Genomic DNA, 25,837 nt, shown 5'->3' on the forward strand with positions numbered 1-25,837 from the left:
AAGACAGAAACAATAGGCATTCCATTCCATTGTCCATTCAATAGGCAACTAGTTAAATGAATTATGGCCCAGCCACACAATGGAATATGATGATGTTGTTAAAAAAAAAGAATATGGAAATATAACACCTAGGGCACACAGAAAGAAAAAACACAGAAACTGGACTTTATTGAAAGTAAAAACATCTTTTTAAAAGTAAAAACATTTTTGTGCATCAAAAGACATTATGCAAGCAGTGAAAACACAACAAACAAAATGAGAAACAATACTTGCAAATCGTGTATCTGATAAGAGTCCAGTGTCCAGAGCACATAAAGAACTCTTACAATTCAACAATAAAAAGGCAAATAATCCAATTCTTCAATGGGCAAAGGATTTGAATGAAAGCATTGGGCTGAGCCTTAATTCACTCAGCAAGCATTTACTGAGCTTCCACCACGTGCCCTATGCCGATCCAGACATGGGGATTCGGCTGTGAACAAAGCAAACCCTGGCCCTCGGGAACCGGTTTTCTGGTGGGTGGCACATGAACTGCAAGTTCATTGCCCGTGACAAGCGCTGTCAAGACAAAACTTGATGATGTCACAGTGACCGGAGGAGGGAGCAACTTTGAGCAGGGAAGTCAGGAGGGGACTCTGAGGCGGCAACATCACTGGTTATTAGGAGTCAATGAAAGGCTGTTGACGAGTTCTTGGCCCGGCGTCTAACAGATACTAAGCGCTCACCAAATCGAATAGGGACGCTTAAGGTCATTCTCATCCGTGTACTGTGCTCTCCCTCGGGAGAACAGCAGGTCCTGGGAGTCAAGCTCGACGACGGCTCTCCTCCCCAGGCGCTCAACACCTGCGGGCAGACAGTAGGTGTACGCACGGTCCTCGTCACCTCTGCACGCGGTAGGGCTCTAGAAGCTAGCCCAGGCGGAGAGGGCCCCAGCCAGGGAGCCCTGCTCGAAGTGTCCACCAAGCGCGGGCTCCCTGACCCCGGCCCAGCGCCCCCCACTCGCGCTCCTTGCACACAGGAGCCGCTTGACAGTGCATGCTGAAGAAACGCCCGTTTCTGGGTCCGGCGGCGCACGACCTCGGCCCATTACACAGGCCGGTAAACCGAGCGCGACGGGGGTGCTGCCGCGCCCGCGGTTTCCGCGGGACAGGCAAGGGGCTCCGGCCGGAGGCGGATCGCTGCCGGGAGGGACTCGCCGCCGCCCCACGCTTCCGTGCCCAGCTGCGTCCAGCTGCGCTCCTGCCTCCCGAGCACCGCGGTTGGCTGCGGCTCGGAGGCCGCTGATTGGCCACCTCGGCCCCGGCGCGGTCCCCGATTGGCTGTGACGCGCGGCCGGGCGAGGCCCCCGCCGGCGCCTCCGCCGCGCCCGGCGCTGAGCGGTCATTGGGCGGCGTGATCTCGCCGCGGTTCCGCGGCCCTGCCGCCGCCGCCGCCGCCGCTGCTAGCAGAGCGCACCGGGCGGGCCGGGCGAGTGGCCATGGCGGGCGCCGAGGACGGGCCGGGTCAGCAGCCGGAGCTCGACGAGGATGAGGCGGCGTATTGCCGGCGCTGGGGCGCGCAGCACGCCGGGGCCCGCGAACTGGCCGCGCTCTATTCTCCAGGTAAGACCTCCGCCTCCCCCCCACTCCGGGCCTGCAGTCACCAGCCCGGGCTTCGGACAGCGACCCCGGGCTCCCCAGATCGGAATCCCAGCCTCGGGCCCTGATGTAGAACTCCAGCCTTGGCTCCTAAACTTGCACATAGTGTTCCCAAGTCCGGGACCCCACCCCAGGGCCCCTTCCAAGCTCCAGGCACAGCTCCGGGCACGGGGCTTTCTAGATGCACAGACAATCCCTGTATCAAGGAACTGCCGTATCAGCTCCCCGGGCCACATACAGAGCTCCCATCGGACCCCCAGATCCGGATCCTAGCCTCAAAGCATCCGCGGCTGCAAAGAGCGCCCCTAGACTTGGGGACCCCCATCCTAGGCAGCTGGTCAGCTGCCTGCACTGCCACTCCCTCTAACCGCCCCCCCCCCCGGCCTCTTATAAGTCACATCCCATCCCAGATTCCTCAGATCCGGAATTCACACCCTAGGGCCCCATCTGTGCCCCAGCCAGGGCCTGGGCAGCAAACAGTGACCTCACCCACCAAATCTGGGCACGTCAGCCTCTCTGCTCTAGGAACCGCAACTTAGGGACTCCCGGCTACCTAGCGCCCCAGACGCCGCCCTTCCCCCAAGCCCTATTCTGAGCTTCAGTGGCCACAGACCATCCCCTCCCCCAGCAGAGCGGAGCCTCCGCTCTCACTCTATTCCGGTATCCCGGTATCCCGAGTGGTGAGGGCACTGTAAGTCTTCCAGCTTAAGCTCCTCCCATCTACAAGCCCCAAGTCCAGCCCTTGCCCCTTTCCCATTGCAGGCATCAGCCCCCTCCATTCTCTAAAACCCACAGCAGTTTAGAGACCTTTGCCGCCTGTTCTGCCCTGGCTCCTTCCCGCTGTGCCTACCATTTATGCTCCAGCAAGCACCGGCTCCACCACTCTTCTCTGACTTCCAGTAGAGCCCAGGGAATCTCACTGCGGGGGCGGGAAGGGGGGTTGTGTGCTGCCCCCAGGGGTTAAGGAAGTGCCTTGGAGAACTCCAGAGTCAGGTGACTGGGAGCCGCAGGAGGCCCCTCCACCCCGATGTCGCCATCACACCAAGCTTTGTTTGTCAAACATTCTGACATCTTTTGCCAGGGGACAGCCACCATGCACAGCCCTTGCCTGGGGTGGGCATGGTTCCACTACCACCTTTGGCTTTCTACCGTGACTGGCCTGGGTTTGCATACCATCTCTGCCATTGCTGGCTGTGTGACCTTGGGGCATTTGCTTTCTTGTTGAGACCTAGATCACCAGAGGCCCTTTCTGGACTTGCAATTCCATGCTCTGGGTGTGGTTGTGTTTTTGTTTGTTTGTTTGTTTGTTTTAGTGACTTGGGTACGGGGCACATGATACTGTAGTTTCTTTAGCTTGTTCCCAAAGCACCTAGCCTATGGACCTAAAACCTCCTGCACTCCCTGGGACAGTCTGGGCTTGGCATCCTGACTGCTTCTTACTGTGTGACCCTGGCCAAACCACTTTCCCTCTCTGAGCCTCAGTTTTCTCATCTCCAAAATGGACATAAAGTAAAGTTTACCTGTTCCTCAGGTAGTGTTTGGGGAAGAGGAAATGAGGTCATCCACTTTGATGCTCCCCCAATAGGCTGGTGTTTCCTGTGAGTCTTGAAGTAAGGGGTTGCACTCTCTTGTCCAGACTCACCATCTGAGACTCAGGGTAAGGATTCCTTTGGTGTCCCGCTCTGCCCACCTGAGTAAACCCTACCCACTTTCAGCCAGATCATACTCAGGGATTCTGAGCTCCCCCAAGAGACTGACCCTTTCTCCATTCCGCTGATGATTGCATTTTTGTCTGGTTCTGATTTCCCCCAAATGCCCTTCACCCTCTGAAGAACAGCCATGCAGGGCTCTGAGAGTACAGACAAGCCTCCAGATGCCCCCAAATCTTCAGTAAAGGCCTTTTCTCCTCTTGACTCAGAGCTGGAAGGAGGCCAGGTGGTGAAGAGTGAGGAGTAGAGAAGCAGGAGACTGGTCAGACTGGTTTCTCCAAATGTCCTAGATCTCCCTCCCTCTGTCTCTCTTCCTTTCCTGTGTGGCCTTGCAGAAGTACCTTGACCTTCTCTGGACCTGACTTACGAAATGAGGAACCAGGCTTGGGGCACCTGGGTGGCTCAGTGGGTTAAGCCTCTGCCTTCAGCTCAGGTCATGATCTCAGGGTCCTGGGATTGAGCCCGGCATCAGACTCTCTGCTCAGCCAGGAACCTGCTTCCCCCTCTCTCTCTGCCTGCCTCTCTGCCCACTTGTTCTCTCTCTTTCTCTCTCTGTCAAATGAATAAATAAAATCTTTAAAAAAAAAAAAAAAAAAAAAGAGGGACCAGGCTCATTACGTCTCGTCTGGAGCATCTTTGTCCCGGTCTCCATTCTAGGCCCTGAGGGCAAAGCAGTGAATAAGACAGAAAAAATAGAACTGGCATTTTACTAAGCCCAGTAAATAAGGAGAAGAGATCCCTTGCCCTGTGGTGGCAAGCATTATGGAGAAATTATATAGCAGGAAAGGGGGAAGTGAAATGTTGTTGGGGGCAGTAACATTTTAGAGGGGCCAGTTAAGGCTTCACTGAATCAGTCATATTTGAACACAGACGTGAAGAGAGGGAGGCCTGAAGATACTTGAGGAGGGATTGGTCCAGACCAAGGACCCAGCAAGTGCAAAGGCCCTGAGGTGGGAGCATGCCCAGAGTTGTTGTAGAACACCAAAGAGTCCCATGGGCTGGGGAAAAATGAGCAAGGAGAGAGTAGGAGAAGCTTCTGGGTTCCAGGACTGAATTCTTGATATTCTTGGGGCCAGAGATGGACTGGCAATGTGACAGTTGGCAGCAATAATAAGGCAGTTGACATAATTGAGATTTCTTTTCTTTTTTTTTTTTAAGATTTTATTTATTTATTTGATAGAGAGAGATCACAAGTAGACGGAGAGGCAGGCAGAGAGAGAGAGAGAGAGGGAAGCAGGCTCCCTGCCGAGCAGAGAGCCCGATGCAGGACTCGATCCCAGGACCCTGAGATCATGACCTGAGCCAAAGGCAGTGGCTTAACCCACTGAGCCACCCAGGTGCCCATAATTGAGATTTCTTTAGCACTGCTCGTGCTGGACGTTTCCTTCATGGGATCTCGTTTCGTCCTCACTACAACTGTCTCAGGTGTGCCCTCAGTGCTAACTGCATTTTTTAGGGGAGGAAACCGAGGCTTCCCCCCCACCACCACCTCCTGTAGCCTCCTCATGGCCCAGCCCCTACATGTGTTCTTCGTAATGCTTGTCCCGTGTAGGATCAAGCCTGCCTCTGCCCCTCCCAGAGGGCAGGGTCTGCAAGGCCAGGACTGCTTGTGTTTGATTTGCCTGGCACTTCATGGGCCCCCTGTCCATCCCGAAGACGTTTCCTGAGGCTTAGCAAAGAGGAGAGCCTTGGCCACAGTCACACAGCCATTCAGCGGCGGGGCTAGAACCAGAACACTGATGGAAGGAGGGGGGATGTTCTAAGTTCCATGTTCTTAGTCTTCACTGTGGAAGGGAGCCAGCCCAGGGTGGGTGTGCAGGAGGGGCCTGGTGTTCCAGGTCAGTGGAGCAGCATGTGTGCAGGGCCGGCGGCAGAGCGAGTGGGCCTGGTGTCTGCGGGGAACTGTGAGTAGTCTGATTGGGGCGGCACTGGGTGGTGGGACGGCCCTATCCTGTGGGCCCCGAGTGTCTGGCCAAGAAGCGGGGGCCTGGTCCTGCGAGTCCTGGGAGTCATGGAGGGTCCCCTAGCCCACTGCACTCCAGGCTCGGGGTTCACGCAGCAGCCTGCCCTGTGCCAGGATTTGTGAAGGACCTGGCAGGCTTGGCAGGCCTCGTGGGCAAGCCTGGGGGTAAGGCTTCGCACAGCTTCCCAGCAGGTACCCACGGAAACCTGGTTGTGGGTGTGCTACATCTCAGGGGCTCCGGGCTCCAGGGGTGGGCCCTCAGGGGTCACACCACCCTGGCTCACTACATGTACTTCTGGCCCTGGGGGATACAGGATCTCTTAGCCTGGGGCCAGAGCAGAGATTCAGTCCCCCCAAATGGGCCTGACGGAAGCCAGAGACCCGGGGCCCCTTCCCAAGCCGGGCCTGGTCCCTGCCACTCTGGGCTGAGTTTTCTCTCTCTCTCCCTCAGTCTCGTTCTTTTTCCACTTTGTCTCTCCTCTCTGGCTACACTCTTTTGTCTTTTTTCTCTTTGTCTCCCTATCATCTCTCCACGTCTCTGTTTTTCCTCTCTTCCTGTCTCTCTGTGTCTCTGATTCCTGTTCTCTCGCATCTGTTGGCCTCTGTCTCTTCCTCTTGTCTCTCTCCGGTTCCTGCCTTTTCTCTACCTTCTGTCCCCGCACCAACCCGACGCCAAGGGCCATCCAAAGCGCAGGTTATTCAGGGCTTGTCTGACTGAAGCGAGGAGAGTCGGGCCTGATGCCAAGCCCTTGGCCGCCGAGGCCTGCTCCCAGGAAAGCAAAGATGGCCGAGGCCTGGCGCCTGGCCTCCCCTGCTCCTCCCAGCTGTCCACAGCCACCACACGCAACAGGCCAACGGGCATTCACTGCCATAACTCGGAGCCCAGATCATGGACCCTGGCCAGGCCAGGGGCTGGCTCAGGAAAACAGGGCCCAGCACTCTGCCAGAGGTGGCCCGAGCACTTGTGTCCTAACCAAAGCCCTTCTCTCCCCCTGGACCTCAGTCTACCCATCTGAATAGCGATGCTGCTTACACCCCCTCGCCGTGCAGGCCCTGCCAGGCTGGCTGTCCGTGCTGTGACTTTGGACTAGTTTTTTCACCCGCTGAAAATGAAGATTTTTTTTACCCTCCGAAAAGTTTTACCCACTGAAAATTTTTACCCTCAGTATCCTCACCTGGGAAGTGAGATTACATAGCTCATCCCTGGAAGCACTGAGACTTGAGGGAGTGACCTGGTCTCCGGGTCAAAAAGGCCCCCAAAGGAAGCCACCCAATAGGAGGCCCCAGGAAAAGAGAAGAGACTGAGCCAAACCAGGAGCTCTTGCCCCCTTCCGATGGGGGTGGGCAGCCCCTGCTACTCAGGCCTGGGCTGCCCAGAGCCTTGTGTTCACAAGGGAAGCAGGAAATCAGAAATTGTAGGTGATTTTTTTTTCTTAATGTAGCTTTTCTTTCTTTCTTTCTTTTAAGCCGAGAGCTGGAGGGCACTGGTCTGCAGCATCTCTAACGTAGGCTGCCCCGGCACCCCGGCCTAGCCGGGGCGCGTGTCGGCCATTGTTACTGGTACTCCATTGTGTTGCTGTCCCTGCAGTCCGGGGCGGGGGCGGGCAGGCTGGTGTGGACGAATCCCCTTCTCCTCACCCCTTCCACCTGCCCCCTGCGGGCTTCTGCTTCCGAGTCTCGGGCCCGGGCCACAAACAGGAACCAGAAAGGGGAAGGCCGTGCTGGGCCAGATTACAGTGACCCCAGGTAGGGGCCGCTGGAGCAACAGGGTCACGTGGCCCAAGGGAAGTGGCCACTAAGAATTGGGATGCAAGAGGTTCCAGGCTACTTCTGCTGCTGTGGGACTGCTGTCAGGTCCTCGCCCTCGCTGTGCCTCGGTGTCCTCATCTGTACGAGAAGGGGGCCAAGGGGGTGCCACCCTGGGCATGTTCCTTCTCTTCTCTGACCCTCGGTCTTTTCACAGGGTAAGGGGAGGGCCGCTGTTCTGATTCTGGCCCGGGGCTCAGCCTGCTTTTGTATGGCCTGGCCAAGGCCCTTCTCTCTCTCTGAGCCTTTTTCCCTCTCAGGAGCAGTGGAATGCCTGATATTCTCTTCTAAGGTGCTTCGGTGAGGGGCACCCAGAGACAAAATCTAAGACAGAATCTAAGATTCTGTTAGATATTCGTTCATTCCACAGGCATTTAGTGAGTATCAGCTCTGTGCCAGGGCCTTGGTGAGCAAGCCAGACATGGTCCTGGGCCTCCTGAGTTCACATTCGGGTCGGGGAGGGTGGATGTCATAGGGGCAGCCCTATGCCGGGAGAGTCCAAGAGTCCGAGGAAGCATCATGGATAGCCTCCTGGAGGTGGAGGCTCCAGGCCAAGGTCTGCAAGGGCATTGCCAGAGTCTCTCCGGGTCAGAAGGGAGTGAAGGGACTAGCAAGCATTAAGAAAGGAAAGACACAGGAAGAACCCTCTCTCTCTGCCGTGTCCCCTTCAGTTGTTAATCACTCACAAGGACCTGCCCGGCCATAGGGTCCTAGTCGATAGCTGACTAGCCGGACAGCCTTACGTTCCTTCCTTGGGACCACTCTGACCCTCTGATCTCTCACCTGCAAAATGGCATCACCTCAGCAGGTACCTGGCACAGAGCCACTGCTTAGTAGATGTTAAACACTGATGATAAGAAAATTATTATCATTAAGGGTCTTCCATGCTCTTGGGACCAGCCGCCTGGGAAAACAATATCCCCAGGGGTCCTAGAGCACAGTCTGTACCGCCCACACAATGTTTTCCTTCCTTTTTTTTTTTTTTTTTTAATTTTAATTTACAATTACAAAAGATTTTTGATAGGGGAGTGCATTCACAAACACAAAATCCCAAGGGGAGTAAGTGAAAGCCAGTCTTGATGAGGTAGCTTTTTCTTTTCTTGCATAAATGGCTGCTGGTTAGCCCTTGGCTGTCTTGCATTCAACAGTATGTCCTGACATCCTCCATGTCCACATATAGACAGCCGCCTGGGCATTTTTTGCTGGCTGCAAGGATGTGGCAGACCAAATTAATTTGGCTGATCCCCCGGGCTTTGGCCACTTGCAGTGTTGAGACCCCCCAAAAGACCCCACAGACGGGGCTGCAGTGAGTGAATTGCTTGTCTGAGCTCACATGCCTTTTAAAAATATGTGGCAGGAAATTTAAAAAGATTTCACACCCATGTCCTCATTTCTGGCTTCTCTTGGGAATTAGGAGCTCAGGCACTCTGGGCCCATACTCCCACCTGGCGGGGGGCTGCCCATTAGTGACCCTCCTTCACGCAGGGCATGGGGGCCGCACTCCACGGCCCCCGCGCAGCGCACCTTACCCCATGTCACGTGCCTGGCCCCTCCTCTCCTTTGTCATGCCCCCAGACCCGCCCTGCTCCCAGCAGGAGCCCTAGAAGTGATAACCAGGCCCATTTCTCCTAAACCCTGTGACTCGTTGGACCCCTTGCTTGGTGGACGTTGGGCAGGATCTGATCCTCTGGGGTTAAAAGGTGTTCGTGGCCTCCATCTCCAAGTAATTACGTACAAAAGGGGAGAAGTGATGCCATGGTGTCAGAAAAAGCTCATTAAATTTCCCTGGAGCGTGTCCACACAGAGCCCACAAGGGCCCGGGAGACAAGTTCTGGTCCCCTCCGCCAAAGAATTGGCCTGTGCAAGGCCAGCTTTGTGGGCCGGTGCCTTGGGCAGACTCTTCCCCTTCTCTGGGCCACAGTGACCTCATCTGTGAAATCTTTTATTCCCAGCAGCGCCTACGTTCAGCCTGTGCTTGGTGCGTCAGGCTCTGTGATTGCGGCAGGAGAGCTCATACAGGTCCGGCTCTGTCTGGCTTCAGTCCACAGCCCCGTGGCCTTTGCCACCCAGGCTGCGCTCACCCCCGGCCTCCTGTCCCCGCAGGCAAGCGCTTCCAGGAGTGGTGCTGCGTGGTCCTGTGCTTCAGCCTCATCGCCCACAACTTGGTCCACCTGCTGCTGCTGGCCCGCTTGGAGCACACGCCCCTCGTCATGCTGGGTGTCGGTGAGTGCCTGGGGTCCCCAGGGGTCAGGGACCCACCTGCTGTGCACATGCCCATGTGCACATGTGAACCAAGGACATGCCATGGGAACCCCACCTCTGTCTCGGTGACACCTCCGTTCCTCCTCTTACTTGGGCCAAAACCCTGGGCATCGGCCTCAGTTCCTCTCTTTGTCTTCCGTTCCACATCGAGACCCTCAGCAAATGCCCTTGGCTCTCCTTCCTTCCTTCCTTTTAATGATTTTATTTATTTGAGAGTGAGAGAGTAAAAGAGAGCACAAGTGGGAAGCAGGAGGGAGGAAGCAGGCTCCCCACTGAGCAATCAAGGCAATGTGGGGCTTGATTCCAGGACCCCGAGATCACAACCTAAGCTGAAGGAAGACGCTTCACTGACTGAGCCACCCAGGCGCCCCTTGGCTCTATTTTCAAAATGTACCCAGAATCCAAACATTACCTTCCACCTCCACTCTCCTTGCTCTGGTCCAGCCACTGGCCTCTCCTGCCCGGACTTTTGTGGGAGCCTCTTCCCTGGTCTCCAGCCTTCCCCTTTGCCCGCACTGTCCATACTCACTGGTAGCCGGAAGGATCCCATTAGATCATCAGTAAAGTCACGCTACACCCCCGGTTCTCTGTATACACAGAATAAAATACCGACTCCTCAGTACCGCCTGGTCCCAGTTCCTCCTCAGACACCATCTCCCTCCGCTCTTCTCTGGGGTATCCTGCTCCCTCTACACAGACCGCCTCATTGTGTCTCCCCTATGCACTTTTGGACATACTCATATCTCAGGGCCTTTGCACATGCTGTTCCTGTGCCTGGAACTCTCTTCCCATAGACACCTACCTGGTTCACTTCCTCATCCAGGTCTCTACTCAGAGATCACCTCCTCAGGGAAGCTCTCCCTGATACCCTTCAAAAATAGAAGCCCTACCATACACCATCTCCTCGACATAATCCATTATACAGTGTATTTATTTGCTCAGTACCTGTCTCCCTCCACTCAAATCTCAGATCCCCGAGAGCGGACATTCTTGTGTGTTCCCTGCTGCAGGCTCAGCCCCAAGCAGGAGGCCTGGCACACAGTAGGTACTCGATAAATACTTACTGAATCAGGGAACAAAGGAATGAGCAGCCGCAACTTACAGAACCTGCCCATGCTTCCCACTGGTCAGGCCTCCCCTGTCCACAGCTGGGGAGTCAGATGCCACACTTGTCCTCACTTTCCAGACGAACAAACTGAGGCCCAAAGAAGGGCCAGCCGGTGTCACACCTCAAGCCAGAAGCATAACCTAGTTCTCCACTCACCGTCTCCACTCCCAAGTCCCGGGGGGACTCCTTTTCTTCCTGTCTGCACTCTGGCCTCCCCTCTGCCCTCGAACTCAGGCTCTCCTCCCCTCCCTGCCCCGGGTGCCCAGGCAGAGGGGGCAGCTGTGCCCTTGGTCCGTCCTCCTGGCCCTCCCCAAGTGTTCAGCTCCTGCAATCTCATTAAAAACACTCTGGCCGCCTAAGCCAATAGTGCTCAGGCTGGCTAACGGAGCCATCTGGGTGTGCCGTAGGGTGGGCCTGTGCAGGGGGGCAGGGGGGCTGGGCCAGCTGGGGGAGAGGGAGTTAACCCATCCGGTGCCGGGGAGCCTGGGTCCCCCTTGGGAGCCACACATGTCCCCTTTGCCCCGGGGTGAGAGGGATCTCCCCTGCAGCCTCTCTGCCTCCAAGCACTGCCTTCAGGGGCAGGAATGTGGCCGGCGTGAGCCCTGTTGCCCCATCTGGGGGTGGTTAGGAGCAGGCCCTGGGTTCCAGTCCCAGCTCTCCTGCCCTGTGGCTGTGGGGCTTTGGGCGGGTGTGCTTGTGCTTGCATCTCTGAGCCTTGTTTTCAACATTTCTATGCTGGGGCTGCTCGGGGTACCTGCCAACTCGGGCTGTCCCGAGGCCAAAGTGCAGCTGCATGTAGCTGCCAAGGGACCAGTGACAGAGCAGAGGTGGAGAGGCAGCCCCCGACGTACCACTGTGCTCGGCAGTGGATATTTCCCAAGGGCCTACTGTGCACCGAGCCGCACACTGGGCGCTTTTAACTCAATTCTTTGCTTGCCAGTTGGCCCTCCCCTGGGCCGCCACCGAGTCTGGGGTCATTTGCCCAGACATGCCCTGTACTCAAGCCACAGCCTCTCCCAGCGGGGCCATCCAGCCTGCAGTTAGTACCTGGAAGAGAACATGTTGGAGCCCTGGTGTGTGTCCCAGGCAGGTCACCACCTCCTTTCCCTGGTTGGGATCAGAGCTTCCAGTCCCTGGCTCAGGAGCTCTCTGGCTGTCCAGTCACCACAGGTGACACCAGTTCCCCCATCCCACACCTTTGCCTCTGGGCGATAAGAGTAGACAATCTCCTGATAGTGATGTTTGCACAGTCCCTAATCGATTTAAGTAGCCACCCTGATTTGTGTGTTAACACGCAGGAGGCTAGGCACCATGCCAGTCTGCAGAGCCTACCTCTGGCCCAGCGCTATCTCCCCAGAGGCTCCAGTGCCTCTGGCAGGCCCTGGAAACCAGGAGAGGCGGAAGCATGAAAAGGTGCCCAGTTAATAAACACGGGCCGATGATGCAATGCTGGGAAGCAAAACGAAGATAAGAGAACAGGCAGTGAAGGCCTTTCTGGAAAAGTGGCATTTGCTGGGAGACCTGAAGGAGGTGAGGGAGGAGATTAGATAAATATCTGGGGGAGGGGTCGCAGGGAACAGCAGGTGCAAAGGCCCAGAGGCTGGTGTGTGTCCAGGGAACCGACAGGAAGCCAATGTGGCTGGAGAAGGCTGATCTGAGGAAAAGTAGTTGGTGGCAGCTCAGAGAGGTGGAGGAGGGGGGTGTAGACAGCAGGACTGTGGTCTAGACTTGGAGTTTTGTTCGGTGGGCCATGAGGGGCCACTGATGAGCTCCAGGGAGGACGGATGGGGGCGGGAGGGCTGGAGAGAGGCGAGCGTGGTGGCCCAGACCAGGTAGGGCAGTGGAGGTGGTGAAAAACCATCAGATTTCCAGCAAGCTGTGTGAGGCGAGCAGCCAGAGGGCCCCGTCAGCTCAGTGGTGGAGGTGAGGAGGGCCTGTCGGTGGTAATTCTCAGGCTTGGATGGAAGGGCCATTAACAGAGGTGGGAAGAGGCAGCTTGGGGGGAGATGCTTGAGCTGCCTGCCTGAGAGCCCCGGGCGAGGTGCCAAGCACAAAGTTGGAAATCGGCGTCTGGAGTCCAGGAAGGGGGCCAGGGATAGAAATCTGGGGGGTCCTCGCAGTAGAAGAGGTGTCTGAAGCTCAGATGCTGGCGGAGTGCCCCCAGGGGCTGGTACAGGCCGAGAAGAGGCCCAAGGCCCTGGTGCCTCCAGGCTGGCGGGGGAGGAAGAAGAGCCAGCCAAGGGGTGGGCGGGATTACAGAAGGCAGGAGGAGAATGTGTCTCCAGAAGATTTGGGGGTCCACTAGGAGCGGCTGCGGAGCGAACCAGCAGGATGGGGCAGCAAGGGGACCACCGGATTTGGCCACATGGAGGCCATCAGGGACCTTGACAAGGACAGTATTATTCTCAGCAGAAGCGTGAACAAATGATCGTCCCTGGGAGCCTTGAGCTGTTTGCTGAGCGTGGGCGCTAGAGAGCTGGCCCTTGAGGACTGAGTAGGAGTTTCTGGCGGACTAGTAGAGGGGAGGGCGTTCTAGGCAAGGGAGCACAGTGAATGCAAGGACTGGTGTTGAAGTCAGAGGTTACCCGGCCTCAGGTCAGGTGAGGAGTCAAGCTGAAACCTGGGAAAAGGTGATGAAGCCGGGATTTGTGAAGCCAGGATTTGGCCCAGGCCCCTGTGGAGCAGCCTGCCTTCAGCTGATGGTGTTTTTCTTTTTTCTTTTTCTTTTTCTTTTTTTTTTAAGATTTTATTTATTTGGGGGCGCCTGGTGGCTCAATGGGTTAAAGCCTCTGCCTTCAGCTCAGGTCATGATCCCAGGGTCCTGGGATCGAGCCCCCACATCGGACTCTCTGCTCAGCGGGGAGCCTGCTTCCTCCTCTCTCTCTGCCTGCCTCTCTGCCTACTTGTGATCTCTCTGTCAAATAAATAAATAAAATCTTTAAAAAAAAAAAAAAGATTTTATTTATTTGTCAGCGGGAGAGAGAGCGGGCAGGGGAGTGGCAGGCAGAGGGAGAAGCAGGCTTCCTGCTGAGCAAGGAGGCTGGTGCAGGCTGGATCCCAGGATGCGGGAATCATGACCTGAGCCAAAAGCAGACACTTAAGCAATTGAGCCACCCAGGTGTGACCACATCTGTCTTAGCTGCTCTCCCTGTCTCCATGCCAGGCCTTGAAATTGGAGGGGACTAACCAGGCACAGCTGGCTGACCTGTGGCCACATGCAGTCCCCACCCAGTGGGTCAGGGTAGCCCAGAATGAGTCCTGTACCCTATTCCAGTGTCCTGCACATGGGGTGCTGACCAGCCCCAAGCTGCCCCCAGAAGGAGCCAGCTCCAGCTACTGCCTCCTACACTGGGACAAAGATGCCCTGTGTGTTTGCCTCACCACCCCTGCCCCCATCACAGCCTCTTCAGGCAGCAGGCCAGGAGTCCTGGAGTCACTGCTCTTGAAACAGCCTCTTGCACAGACCCGGGGCTCACAGAGCCTAAGGATGGGGTGTGCTCCTCTCCAAAAGCAATTCCTGACATCTATCCAAAGCACACATCCCTCCCTGCCTGGGAGCCTGCCAAGGCCAGGTGCTGGTCATTTGACAGATGACAAGACTGAGGCCTGGGGAGGGGGGTAACACCTAAGCTACTAACTAGGGCCACTCCTGGGAGCGTTAACCATGTCCCAGCGACTGACTTTACGAGCATCAGCCCAGTTCATCAACTGATTGTGCTTAAGGAAAGTAAGTGCTATGAACGTCCCCATTCCGCAGACCGGGATGTGAAGGCTCAGCATCACTGGGAGCTGCCCTCACGATCGTCCCTGGCTACTCACCTGCAGCCCCAACCGCCCTTTCCTTCCGAGTCTGGAAAAGTCAGGATGGGTTGGGCCCTATCGCTGTGGACGTAAACTAAGATGATGCAGTTTTTCAAAAACAGAGCTTATTTACTAATAGTTTTAGATTTACAGAAAATGAGCAGGGAGTACGTAGAGTTCCCACACAGCCCCTGGCCCCAGTTGCCCTTACTGTTAACATCTTCTATTTTACATTAGTGTCTGTACATTTGTTACAGTCAAGATACCAATACGGATACATTTATTATGAATTAAAGTCCATCGCTTATTCCAATTTCCTTAGTTTCGACCCAATGTGGCCTTTTTCTGTTCCAGGATCCCATCTAGGATCCCACTCACATTTATGTATCATGTTCCTTTAGGGTCCTCTTGGTTGTAACAGTTTCTCAGGCTTTCCTCGTTTTTGGTGACCTTGACAGTTTTGAGGAGCCCTGGTATCTCATAGGATGTCCCTCGATGGGAATGAGAGAGCCCACATACACGCAGTGGGGAGGAGCAGAGGGAGAGGGAGAAGCAGAGAGCCCGATGCGGGGCTCGATCCCAGGACCCTGAGATCATGACCTGAGCTGAAGGCAGACGCTTATTAACCCACTGAGCCACCCAGGCACCCCCATTTTTAACATCTTTGATACAGGGCCTGGCACACAGGGAGAGCTCTGTAAGTGGTAGCCACTATCATAAATATTGTTTTTCTCTTATTTTCATTATTATCATTCTTGTCATCTGTAAGGATTAAATGCTTACAACGATTAAGGAGATAAGATGTGTAACCAGCTTAGGACTAGCCTTGGTCCAGTTTAGGGATTAAGAGAGATAAAACATTTAAGGTGCTGGCACAAGGCCTGGCACCTGTAAGTGCTCCATAAATGTTGTGAGTGAGAACAAACACGTAGCTGGCGTCTCAGCCCCTGAGGCAGTGCAGGCATGTGTCTGCCCACAGGCTTGCGTGTGAATGTTCACAGCCTCAACTCCTAGCAGCTGCACCTGGAAACCACCCAGATGTCCAGCAGCTAAAAATGCCCCATGGCGCATCCCAACTATGGAATATGGCTCAGCAGGAAAAAGGATGTGCTGTGGCAGATAAAGCAGGGCGGTGTGACCCAGCACCTGCCTGGGAGGGTGGCTTTAGCCAGGAGTCTGGGGTGATGTTTGCCCCGAGCCCAGGAGGACTAGCCCCCCTCCCCTTGCTGGGGATCTTCAGGGAGAGATGGAGTATGACATAGGGGAGCAGCAAGGGCAGAAGCCCTTGGCTTGGGGCCACCTGGGTGGCTCAGTCGGTGAAGCGACTGCCTTTAGCTCAGGCCATGATCCCAGAGTGCTAGAATCAAGCCTCGAGTCCTGCTCTGTGCTCAGCAGGGAGTCTGCTTCTCCTTCTCCTTCTGCCTGCTCCTCCCCCCACCACCACTGGTGCTCTCTCTCGCTCACTCGCAAATAAATGAATGAAATTAAAAAATAAATAAAGATTTTATTTATTTGAGAGAGAGAGAGAGAGCTCAAGGTGGGGGGGTGGGAGAGAGAGGAAGAGGGGGAGGCAGACTCCCCACCGAGCAGGGAGCAAGACCCTCGGGCCATGACCTGAGCTGAAGGCAGTCACCCAACTGCCTGAGCTACCCAGGCGGCCCTAAATAAAGTCTTTTTTTTTTTTTTAAGATTTTATTTATTTATTTGACAGAGACAGCAAGAGAGGGAACACAAGCATGGGGAGTGCGAGAGGGAGAAGCAGGCTTCCTGCTGAGCAGGGAGCCTGATGCTGGGCTCGATCCTAAGATTCTGGGATCATGACCTGAGCCAAAGGCAGACACTTAACAATTGAGCCACCCAGGTGCCCCTAGCCCTAAATAAAATTTTAAAGGGGAAAAAAAAAAAAAAAGCCCACTCCCCTAGCCCAGGTGTCCTCGAGGAGCAGGACTGCCCAGCCTGGACGGCACCTAGGGGTTTTTCTGCAGCCTCCACAGTGTCCCAAGGCCCTGGTCCCCTGTCACCAAGGAGGTAGGGACCCCAGCAGAACTCAGAGAATCCCTAAAAGGTTCCTGGTGTGTCTCAGATTTCACAGGAAGAACCGGCCTGGGGAGGAGGAGGGGAAGGGTTTGTACTCGAAACTGCATTTGTGGCCTGCATGGTTCACAGCTTGCCCCCACCCCCTCCTATCGCCCTGCTCCAGGGGACAGTGAGCTCAGTGTCTGCTGCGTCCCTGGCTCTAGAGCTTAGCACACAGTAGATCCTCCCCAAATGGTGCTTGATAGACAAAATGATTGAAGAATGATTGATCTGCTTGCTGTGTGCCAACCACTGTAGTTAGTGGGTTTGCACTGATTCATTCCCGGAATGTTTACTGAACCCCCTACTAAGGGCCAGGAACTGGGACGAAGCCATAAACAATTAAAGTCTAAAACCCTTGCCTTTGTGGAGTTGACATTCTTGAGCGAGGGAGACCATGAGCAAACAGAGGATAAGTGCTTGGAAAGAAAGAAAGGAGACAGGAGATGCTGGAAGCTGGGGGTGGTGATAATTTTAGATCAGGTGTCTCCAGCAGATGTTCGACAAAGCCCTGGAGGAAGTGAAGGAGTGTGCTGCACCACACCTGGGGAAGGAACATTCCAGGCAGAGGGAACAGCAAATGCAAAGAGAGAGAGAGATGCAGAGGCGTGTGAGGGTGTTGCAGGGGGAGAGGGAATAAGCCAGGAGGGCTGAGATGGCAGTGAGCAGGGGGAGTAATGGGGGACGGCACTGGGGTGCTCCCTTGTACAGGCAGTGGGCCAACCTGCCTCGGTTTCCCCCCGTGTGCAGGGGAAGTAGATTTGGACCTCAAGACAAGTTAAGAGCCCCTCTGTGCCACTTGCCATCTTTGTGGCCTCTGCCTAGTCCCTTCTGTTCTGCAGGCCTCCCATTTCCGCCTCTGTAAGGAGAGCGCGTGAGGATGGTACCAACTTGGAACAGACTGTGGGACCCCACTGAGATCAACATGCAAAGAGCTTGTGCCTAGTACCGAAAGTGCTCAATAAATGACAGCTGCATTTTTTTTTTTTTTTTTTTTTTTTTTTTTGTGATGACCATTCCCATCCACCTAGAGGAAACTAGGACACAGAGAGGTTCAGCATCATGCTCAACATCACACAGCTAGTGAGAGACAGCTAGGATTTAAGTCCAGATCTGACAGCCCTTAACCTCTGTATTATACTGAGCCCTCAAGTGAGTGAACGGTGTTGGGGTCTTTGAGGGAACCCCAGTCCAGTTCCAAACACATTGAGAACAAAGTCAAGGAAAAGGCTGCCAGAAAAGCCAGATTGGAGAGGAAGGCGTGGCTCCCGTCTACACCTGAGGTGTTTCCCAACACCAGACCCCAGAAGGATACTTCCGTCTAGTCACTGGCAGCGCTGGAACAGAGCAGGCTTCCCTCTGTAGTGCCTGGGGCCAGAGAGAAGCGCACAGTCAGCTCCTAACAGGGAAAAGTTGAGTTGATCTGCTCATGTCCAGTTTATGTCCTCCAGACTCACCGAGCAAATGAGTCCCCACATATCCCCGGGCAGAGCAAGTAAAGGGACAAGAGTGTTACACCTAAGGCTCCATTCAGAGGGAAAAAGGCAACCCAGGTAGAGAAGGGACATCATCCCCTATAACAAATGAGTGAGTGAGCGAGCAGGCGAGTGAACAGGGGCTCCCTACTGTGGGGTGGAGGGCAGGACTGCCCCTTGGGGTCCCCCACCCCTACCTCACCCTCCTCTTGTCCACAGTTGCAGGAGCTCTCATTGCTGACTTCTTGTCTGGCCTGGTGCACTGGGGAGCTGACACTTGGGGCTCTGTGGAGCTGCCCATCGTGGGGAAGGTACGTACCGTTGCCCCAGCCCTGCCACCTAGCAAGGGGTTGGGCTGTCTGACCGTGGGTGAGCCCCCTCCCTCTCAGAGCCTCCCATTTCCCTGTTTGAAAGACAGAAACCATCGTTCCAGTCTGACCCCATGTCCCTCTTCTGGGACGAGAACAGACTAGAGAACCCTCTGGGATTTTCTGGAAGCAAAAGCATGAAGCCTGGGATAGTCAGAAAGCTTTGAGCCCCCTGAATTTGGGGGCCACATCTTGTTCTCCTTTGCCAGCCCTGGTGTCCCTGTTTCTTTAATTGAACTTAACCTTCTGTCAGGTTCCTTTGGTTGTGACAAAGTCCAGTACAAGCTGGCTTAACCAAAGGTCGTCATTCATGTAACTGAACAGTAGAGTAGAACCCAGGGAAAGCGTTGCCGGGTCCAGTAGGACAAACCCAGCAGTCCAGTCATACCATGTTCTCATGATTCTCTCTCCACGTCTCCCTCCGCTTTACTCTCTGTTGGCTTCATTGTCACCTAGGCTTTTCCTTCATCCTACCAGTGTGGCCCTGTAGGCGGAAGAACTCTCCTTTCCCACAGTTAGAGCCAAAGTCCCATGGCTCCCTCCCACTGGCCCAGCGGAGGTCACATACCCATCCCTGTCCTGCACCGTGGCAGAGAAATGCTCAGATTGGCCGGGCCAGGATCGCGTGCTCACTTTGAACTAGGGGGTTAATTAGTTAGTTAGTTAGTTGGTTGGTTAGTCAGCCCCATCGGAACAGCATGTACCAATACAAGAGGAAGATGAGGAGACAGTTACCAGGAGGGGCGTGGCCGTGGGGGAGAAAAAGAAGGGAGGCCTTCCTGCCACTGTGAGAGCCGTCCTCAGCTGTATCAGAGTGGGGCAGAAAGGTGGAGATCGTCTGCATCTCCCCTCCCACCTCTGAGGGGGGGACTGAGCACCATCCTGGGGTCCCGGCCAAGTCATTAGGACTGTCTTCTGCCAAAGCTGTTTAGGCCTGGACCCTGAAGGCCGGGTGGGCTCCACGTCGGCAGCATGGTGGAATGTTCTGGCATCCCAAAGGCCAGGAGGCGAGCCTGAGTCTGGTGTGCCCAGGAGGTAGTGGAGAGGCGCTGGCCGCCACAGGCCAACTGGTCCCATCTGTCCCTTCTCTGGCCCCCACCCCCACCCCCACCCCAGGCTTTCATTCGACCCTTCCGAGAGCATCACATCGACCCCACAGCCATCACCCGACACGACTTCATCGAGACCAACGGCGACAACTGCCTGGTGACCCTGCTGCCCCTGCTGAACATGGCCTACAAGTTCCGCACCCAGAGCCCCGGTGAGTGCGCCAGCCGCCCAGCTTCTCTTGGACAATCTGCTCTGGCCATCCTGGGTCCTTGTTCCCATTTGGCTTCACGGGGCAGGAGCCGTGGCCGCCATCTTTAGACGGTCCCCATGACCCCCTGCTGCCCGACCCCTGCCCACCTTGCTCCTGGGCGTGGCCTGCCAGGCCCTGAGGGCCGCTGGCTTGGCTGCCTTGGCTTAGTAATTAGAATACAGCCTATGAACTCGGGAAGTTCTGAGTTCTGATCTCTCCCTGCCTGTTTGGGGGAAGAAAGAAAGTCATTTTCACCTCAGTGAGCGGCAGTTATCTGTCAGGTGGGCGGGGTGGGCGGCGGTGGTAAGTACTTTCCTGTGCCCGGTCTTGTTCTAACAATTTGACACCTTGTGGATCCTTGGAGCAACCCCTCCCCCTGTGGGTAGATGTGAGGAGTTTCTGTGGTACAGTGGCCGCTGCAGTGCCCACCCGTATCCTCTTACACGGGCAGGCGCCCATCTCCCAGTTGCCATCAGTGGTGGTTGCTCCCAGCTGGCCCTTCTGAGAACTGCCAGAGCAGGTCCCACCTCTCCCCTCGGGATAAGTCTGAAGCCTAAGCCTATGGGGCGCCTGGGTGGCTCAGTGGGTTAAAGCCTCTGCCTTCGGCTCAGGTCACGATCTCAGGGTCCTGGGATCGAGCCCCGCATCAGGCTCTTTGCTCAGTGGGGAGCCTGCTTCCCCTCCTCTCTCTCTGCCTGCCTCTCTGCCTACTTGTGATCTCTCCCTCTGTCAAATAAAATAAAATAAAATAAAAATCTTTTAAAAATAAAAATAAATAAAGCCTAAGCCTAAAGTGACAGGAAAAACCTACAGAAGACCAGTCCTCTCACCTCTGGGTGAGACCAACTCTATGAAGCCATTAACTCTCCAGAGCTGCCCCCCAGGATCAGGCTGAGACAAGACTCCCCTAACCCCAACACTGCTTAGCTCTTCCCCTGCTTCCCTTACCCTCTCAGATGTTTTTCTGAACAGAGGACGCCTCCCCCATTCCTCCTCATATAAATTCTGAGCATGTGAACCCGTGTCTCAGGCTCTGCTTCTAGGGAACCTGGACAAAGACTTACTCCCATTTTACTGATGACAAGGTTGAGACTCAAAGAGGCAGAGGCACTGACCCAAGCTCATATAGCCAAGAAATGTCAGAGCACGGACCTGAAGCCGGCCCTGCCTGACTCCAGAGCCCACATCTGTAATGGTTCATCCACTGACTCCATTATCTGCCCACTGAGCAGAAGAAAAGACTGAGGCCCAGAGGGGAATCTGAACTTGCCTGAGACCATTGGCAGGGGCAGGGGGGCGGGGAGAGGCCAGGGAGCTGCCCCAGGGCAAGCGGTAAGGGCCAGGCTGGTGGTGGCCCCGCCCTGTGACCACTCAATGGCCCTGTGTGCACCCCCTTCTCCCTGCCCTGCAGAAGCCCTGGAGCCGCAGTACCCCTGGGAGTGCTTCGTCTTCTGCCTGATCATCTTCGGCACCTTCACCAACCAGATCCACAAGTGGTCCCACACGTACTTTGGGCTGCCACGCTGGGTCACCCTCCTGCAGGACTGGCATATCATCCTGCCACGCAAACACCACCGCATCCACCATGTCTCCCCCCATGAGACCTACTTCTGCATCACCACAGGTGCGGCTGCAGGGTGACCTGGAATAGGCCATCCCCACCCCCCACCTCTCTGTGGCTTCCTCCTCGGGGTCAGTAGGGCAGAGGTCACAGGAGGAGGTGCTGGAATCCTTGTCCAGCAGGAACTTGCTCTTACAACACGCACAGACCTACTATGTGCCGAGCAGTCTAGGTGCAGAGGACACGGCAGTGCAAAGGAGCCAACCTTCCCCACTCCCCTCTCCCACCTCGTGGGCTGGGATTCCAGCCAGCCAGCCAGCAAATACTTGCTGAGCACCCACTGTGTGCCCCACACTGTCCTGGGCTTAGAACACAGCACTAAACAGACACAGACACAAGTCCCTGCCTTGGTGAGTTCCCATGCTCATAGGGGACATGCCAGACCGTACGTAAGTAGTACATTTAACCATGCCAGCTGCTCTGGAGCAGAACAAAGCAAAGGGTAGGAGAAGGAAGTGGGGGCCTTCACCCTTGAGAGAAGGCGGTGAGGGCTCCCTGAGAGGTGACATTTGAGCTGGGGGACAAAACAATGCAGATCTGAAGGAAGAGCACGCCAAGCCACAGAGAGCAGCAGGTACAAAGTGCCTGAAGGAAGAACGCAGATGCCTGGTTGGTTTGAGGAACGGCAAAGTGGTTCGTGTGGCTGGAGCGAAGGGCATTGGCGGCAGAGGAGAGGGGAGATGACTGAGTCTAGACAAGAGAAATGCCCCCACTATGGGGGGCAGAGCAAGGTGAAGGGCAGAGAGTCATGGAGTGAGGAAGCAGAAGTAGCTGTTCGTAGAAGGAGGTGAGGAATCCAAAAACAAGTGTGAGAGGGACCTGACCGCCAAGTCAGGACAGACCAGAACAGCAAGTGCAAAGGCCCTGAGGCAGGAGCATGCCTGGTGTGGTTGAGGAACAGTCAGGAGATCCACATGCCATTGGTTGTTCACGGACTGGTACCAAAGGTAAACGGAGCTGGTTTGCCGGGGCCAGCTGGCGTCCAACTTAGATGTGGCAGAGCTGCTCTCAGCATCTGACAGCAAGTCAGGCCGGCATTGGCTCTTATGAGTCTCACAGACCTGACTGGGTGTCCTTTTTCTCCCCACAAGATGGGGCCCACAGCCCCCTCCTTAGGTGCCACCTTCCCCTGCTGGGCTGTGAATGGCACTGTGGCAGGCGCCAGGTGCTTGCTCTATCAGAGGGCCCGGATCACGCACAGCTCCTGGTTTGCATAGGGAGCAGGGGGCATTGTCTTTCTGGAGGCAGAGCAGAGAACCACAAGAAATATTGTTTTGTATGTCTGAAAGTCATGTTCTTTAAGGGCAGGGGGAAGGGTTAGAATTTAGACTGTTGAGATCAGGTCACTGCTCAGCCAGGCCTAGGATCCCTCCTGGTTTGGCCGCCCACTCGGGAGACTCCACTCCAAGCCAGTCTTCACATCTGGAAAATGGGATGAATAGTACCTACCTCATGATCGGGGGCGGTGGGGGTGCTGTAATAGAAAGTGGGATTGTAAGCAGCATTTCTGGAGCATCTACTCTGCGCCAGTGGGATCCCCAGTGGAAATGTCCTGCTGTGTGGAGCAGGACATTCTAGTTGGGAGTTGCAGAGAAAAACCAACACGACATGGGAAGGTAGTGAATTAGAAGGTGGAGAACGGTTATAGGTTATCATAAAAGCTATAACAAAACAAAAGAGGGTGATGTGTCAAGGAAGGCTTCCTGGAAGAGGTGGCAGGTGAGCCCAGTGATAAGAAACGCTGCCCCTGTGCGTGGCACATACTAAGCACAGGGTAAGAAAGTGAATGAGTGAGAGGAGAAAGGTATGTCTGAGCAGCCCCGAAGCCCATTAGTGGGAGGTCCCCATCCCCAGACTCCTTGGTCAGCCCTTGTCCCCTGCCCTGTGCAGACTTACTCCTAAGTGTTCCTGCCCCAGGCAAAGCCAGCCCTTTCCTTCCATCTCCTCGACTGCTGCTCAACCCTCCGGTGCCCTCTTTCCACTGCAGGTTGGCTCAACTACCCTCTGGAGAAGATAGGCTTCTGGCGACGCTTGGAGGACCTCATCCAGGGCCTGACCGGCGAGAAGCCTCGGGCAGATGACATGAAATGGGCCCAGAAGATCAAATAGCTCCTCCGAGCCTGCCACCTTATTGCCAACCTTCCCCAGCCCCCCCAAACCGAAGCCATCTGCCAAACTCCAGCCTCCTCGTGCTGACCCCTCCAGATGGAGAGGACGCCTCCTGGGCTGGGCCCGGGCACCCCCCAGCCCACCCCTTGTGACACAGAATACTTGAGCCACTGATTTTTCATTTCCTTTTTTTTTTTTTTTTCATTTTCTTTCCTGGGCCCCTCCCCAGCCACCTGAGCTGCTCTGTCTCCAAGCCTGCCTCTGCAGAAAAAGGAGCTCCACCCTGCCAGCCATTCCTTGGGTAGAGGGGGAGCTCACCCACTCCCTGTCCTCCTCCAGGACCCCCGCCTCACTGGGCGGCCCTTCACCGTGGGTGGCACTGGGGCCATGGAACTGTCTTCTCTGTCTTGTTTGCCCCAGCGGTCTAGGAGCTGCCCCAGGCACCACCTTCGGCCTGGCCTGTCCACCCAAGGATGGCCCAAGTGCAGCAAGCGTCTGAGGGCAGCCAGCCAGAAGAGGCAGGAATCCCCTGCCCAAGCCTGGACCTCCTCCCCCTGTCCCCTCCCCAGCTGCCCATGGGATTGCAGCCAGAGCTGATACTTCTAATCAGAGGATGTGTTCACAGAGCGCAGCCCCTGCAAAGGGTCCTGGTCTTTGGGAAGGGGATACAGAGTCCCCTCTGGCTAGGGGGATGTCCGAGAAGGAAGGAAGGGGCTTTTTTGTTTTGGTTTGGTTTTTTTTTTTTTTTTTAAAGGTGCTTGCTTGTTTAATGTAAATAATAGAAAGCCTTAATATCTTTTCTGTAACACGGAGTAATATTTTAATGTCATGTTTTGGATGTACATAATATATTTATAACAAAGCAGCAAGAGTCTACTTATCCTCGGCTGCCTCGTGTTTCCTGGTTGGCTGGTGGGGAAGGGGGTGGTTAAGGATCCTGGAAGGTAAGGCCCCACCCCTATCCCATTCCTAGCTCCCCGCTTCCCGTCTTGGGCTCAGAATGGGAGCTTTGTCACCTGAGACAGTGAATCAATGTTGCCTTCTGCTCCAGACACTTTTGGAGGGGACCCACGGCTGGATGAGGAATGTTCTTCCTGCAGGAGATCATGAGGGTAGAGTGATGAAGGCAGATCCCTATTAGTGAATTCCTTCAGCAGATGTTCTTGGCATGTGCCGGGCTCTGACCTGGACACTGGGGCACACAGCAGTCAACAAACAGACAAGGACTTAACCCTGGTGGAGTTGACCTCCCGAGGAGACAATAAACATAAATAAATGCACATGTACATTCAGATGGTGATTTGTGAAGAAAATAAAAAATAATGTATCATATTGGAAAAGCAGGGTGGGATAGGTTTGGCAGGGTGGTCAGCGAGGGTCTCTCCAAGGAGGGACATTTAACCTGAAACCTGTGGGAGAAGATGGAGCCAGCTGGGGGAAGAGGCTGGCAGACTGGATGGCAAGTGCAAAGGCCCTGAGGCAGAAACAAGTTTGAGGTTTTTAAAAGACAGTGGGCCGGACTGGAGTGAATATTGGGAAAGTGGAAGATAGGGTTGGAAAATTAGGGACTTATTACCTGGAGCCTCGAGGCTGAGGAAGTTGGGAGACACTAGACATTTTAGACAAATGAGTATCTTGTTCATTTATCCACTGAAAAGACGTTATAAGCCACCTCCCATGTGCTAGGCACTGAGATTCAGTAGTGAATATAAAGACATTACAATCAGTATCTGGTCTGGGCTAGTTTCTGCAATACTAGCCAAAAAAGGGGGGGGAGACAGAGATGATAAAATACTCTTTAGAGTGATCATAAAGCTTTTTTAAAAAGGTGACCCATAACTTAATTTTCCTTAAAGTTCGCCCACCATTAGACTTGATTTGTTACTGTCCAAGGGGATCACAAAAGGAAGGGGAATCAGAGTTCATAAGTAACAGAAAATAATAAGTAAAAATAGCTAAAGAAATTTGATTAACTCCTATAACTGAAAAGCTGAGAGGAGGTGGTTGTGTCTTAAGGTTCGGCAAGACTCAGGGGTCATTTGTGAGAATGGGGTGGGCACTGCACAGACAAGTGTGCACGAGGGCTGGGCAGGGGAAAATACTATCCACTGAACGCTTATCACACGCCAGACTCCACGGAGCTCCGTGCATTGAACCTGAGAGGTGAACACAATTTGCACAGGTGGACACTGAGACACTGGGGTCATGGAACAGGCCAAGGTCACACAGCTGATAGGTGGCAGGGCTGGGACCAGAGCCTTAATTTGCCCTCGGGCCCTTCTACTTTAACACCGGCCTATAGCCCCAGCGGAGGGATGGAGGTGAGGTGGCAGGTGGCGAGTGAGAAATGTGTCCCTGGCAAGAAAATAGCTACAGGCAGGACAGGAAAGAGCAGCTGACACTGAGGACTGGGATGCCCTGGGGAGCTGAGGCCCAGAGAGCAGCTGCTGCTCACATCAGCTGATTAAAGAGGAACCAGAAATCCAGATTTTTTTTAAAAGGCTGGCTCCATTTTTTAAACAGATGGTAGGCAAAATAAAACAGGTGTACGGCCCGACTTCTGCCCTCAGCTTCCCAGCCGGTGCGGAGAGGGCCCGCTTTT

The 25,837-nt window shown here is 55.0% G+C and overlaps 1 protein-coding gene and 1 long non-coding RNA gene across 3 annotated transcripts; one reads left to right on the forward strand and one right to left on the reverse strand.

Moving 5' to 3' along the window:
* Positions 1 to 148: 148 nt before the first annotated feature.
* Positions 149 to 2,589, reverse strand: LOC131807473 (uncharacterized). The gene is made up of 2 exons (XR_009344504.1): positions 2,488 to 2,589; positions 149 to 843 (listed from the first exon to the last, which is right to left on the reverse strand). It is a non-coding gene; the product is annotated as an uncharacterized LOC131807473 (long non-coding RNA).
* PEDS1 (plasmanylethanolamine desaturase 1) lies at positions 1,381 to 24,115 on the forward strand. Of its 2 annotated transcripts, none has more exons than XM_059132855.1 (6): positions 1,381 to 1,601; positions 9,219 to 9,338; positions 18,057 to 18,148; positions 19,322 to 19,466; positions 20,917 to 21,129; positions 23,114 to 24,115. In XM_059132855.1, the coding sequence occupies exons 1-6, from the start codon at positions 1,478 to 1,480 to the stop codon at positions 23,233 to 23,235; spliced, it is 816 nt and encodes a 271-aa protein (XP_058988838.1). In that variant the 5' UTR covers positions 1,381 to 1,477; the 3' UTR covers positions 23,236 to 24,115. The 2 variants fall into 2 exon arrangements, with proteins under 2 accessions (XP_058988838.1, XP_058988836.1); XM_059132853.1 differs by lacking the exon at positions 1,381 to 1,601 and adding an exon at positions 5,141 to 5,250.
* Positions 24,116 to 25,837: the final 1,722 nt, after the last annotated feature.

The sequence above is a fragment of the Mustela lutreola genome, chromosome 9 (assembly GCF_030435805.1).
Source record: "Mustela lutreola isolate mMusLut2 chromosome 9, mMusLut2.pri, whole genome shotgun sequence".
Classification (NCBI taxonomy): Eukaryota; Metazoa; Chordata; class Mammalia; order Carnivora; family Mustelidae; genus Mustela; species Mustela lutreola.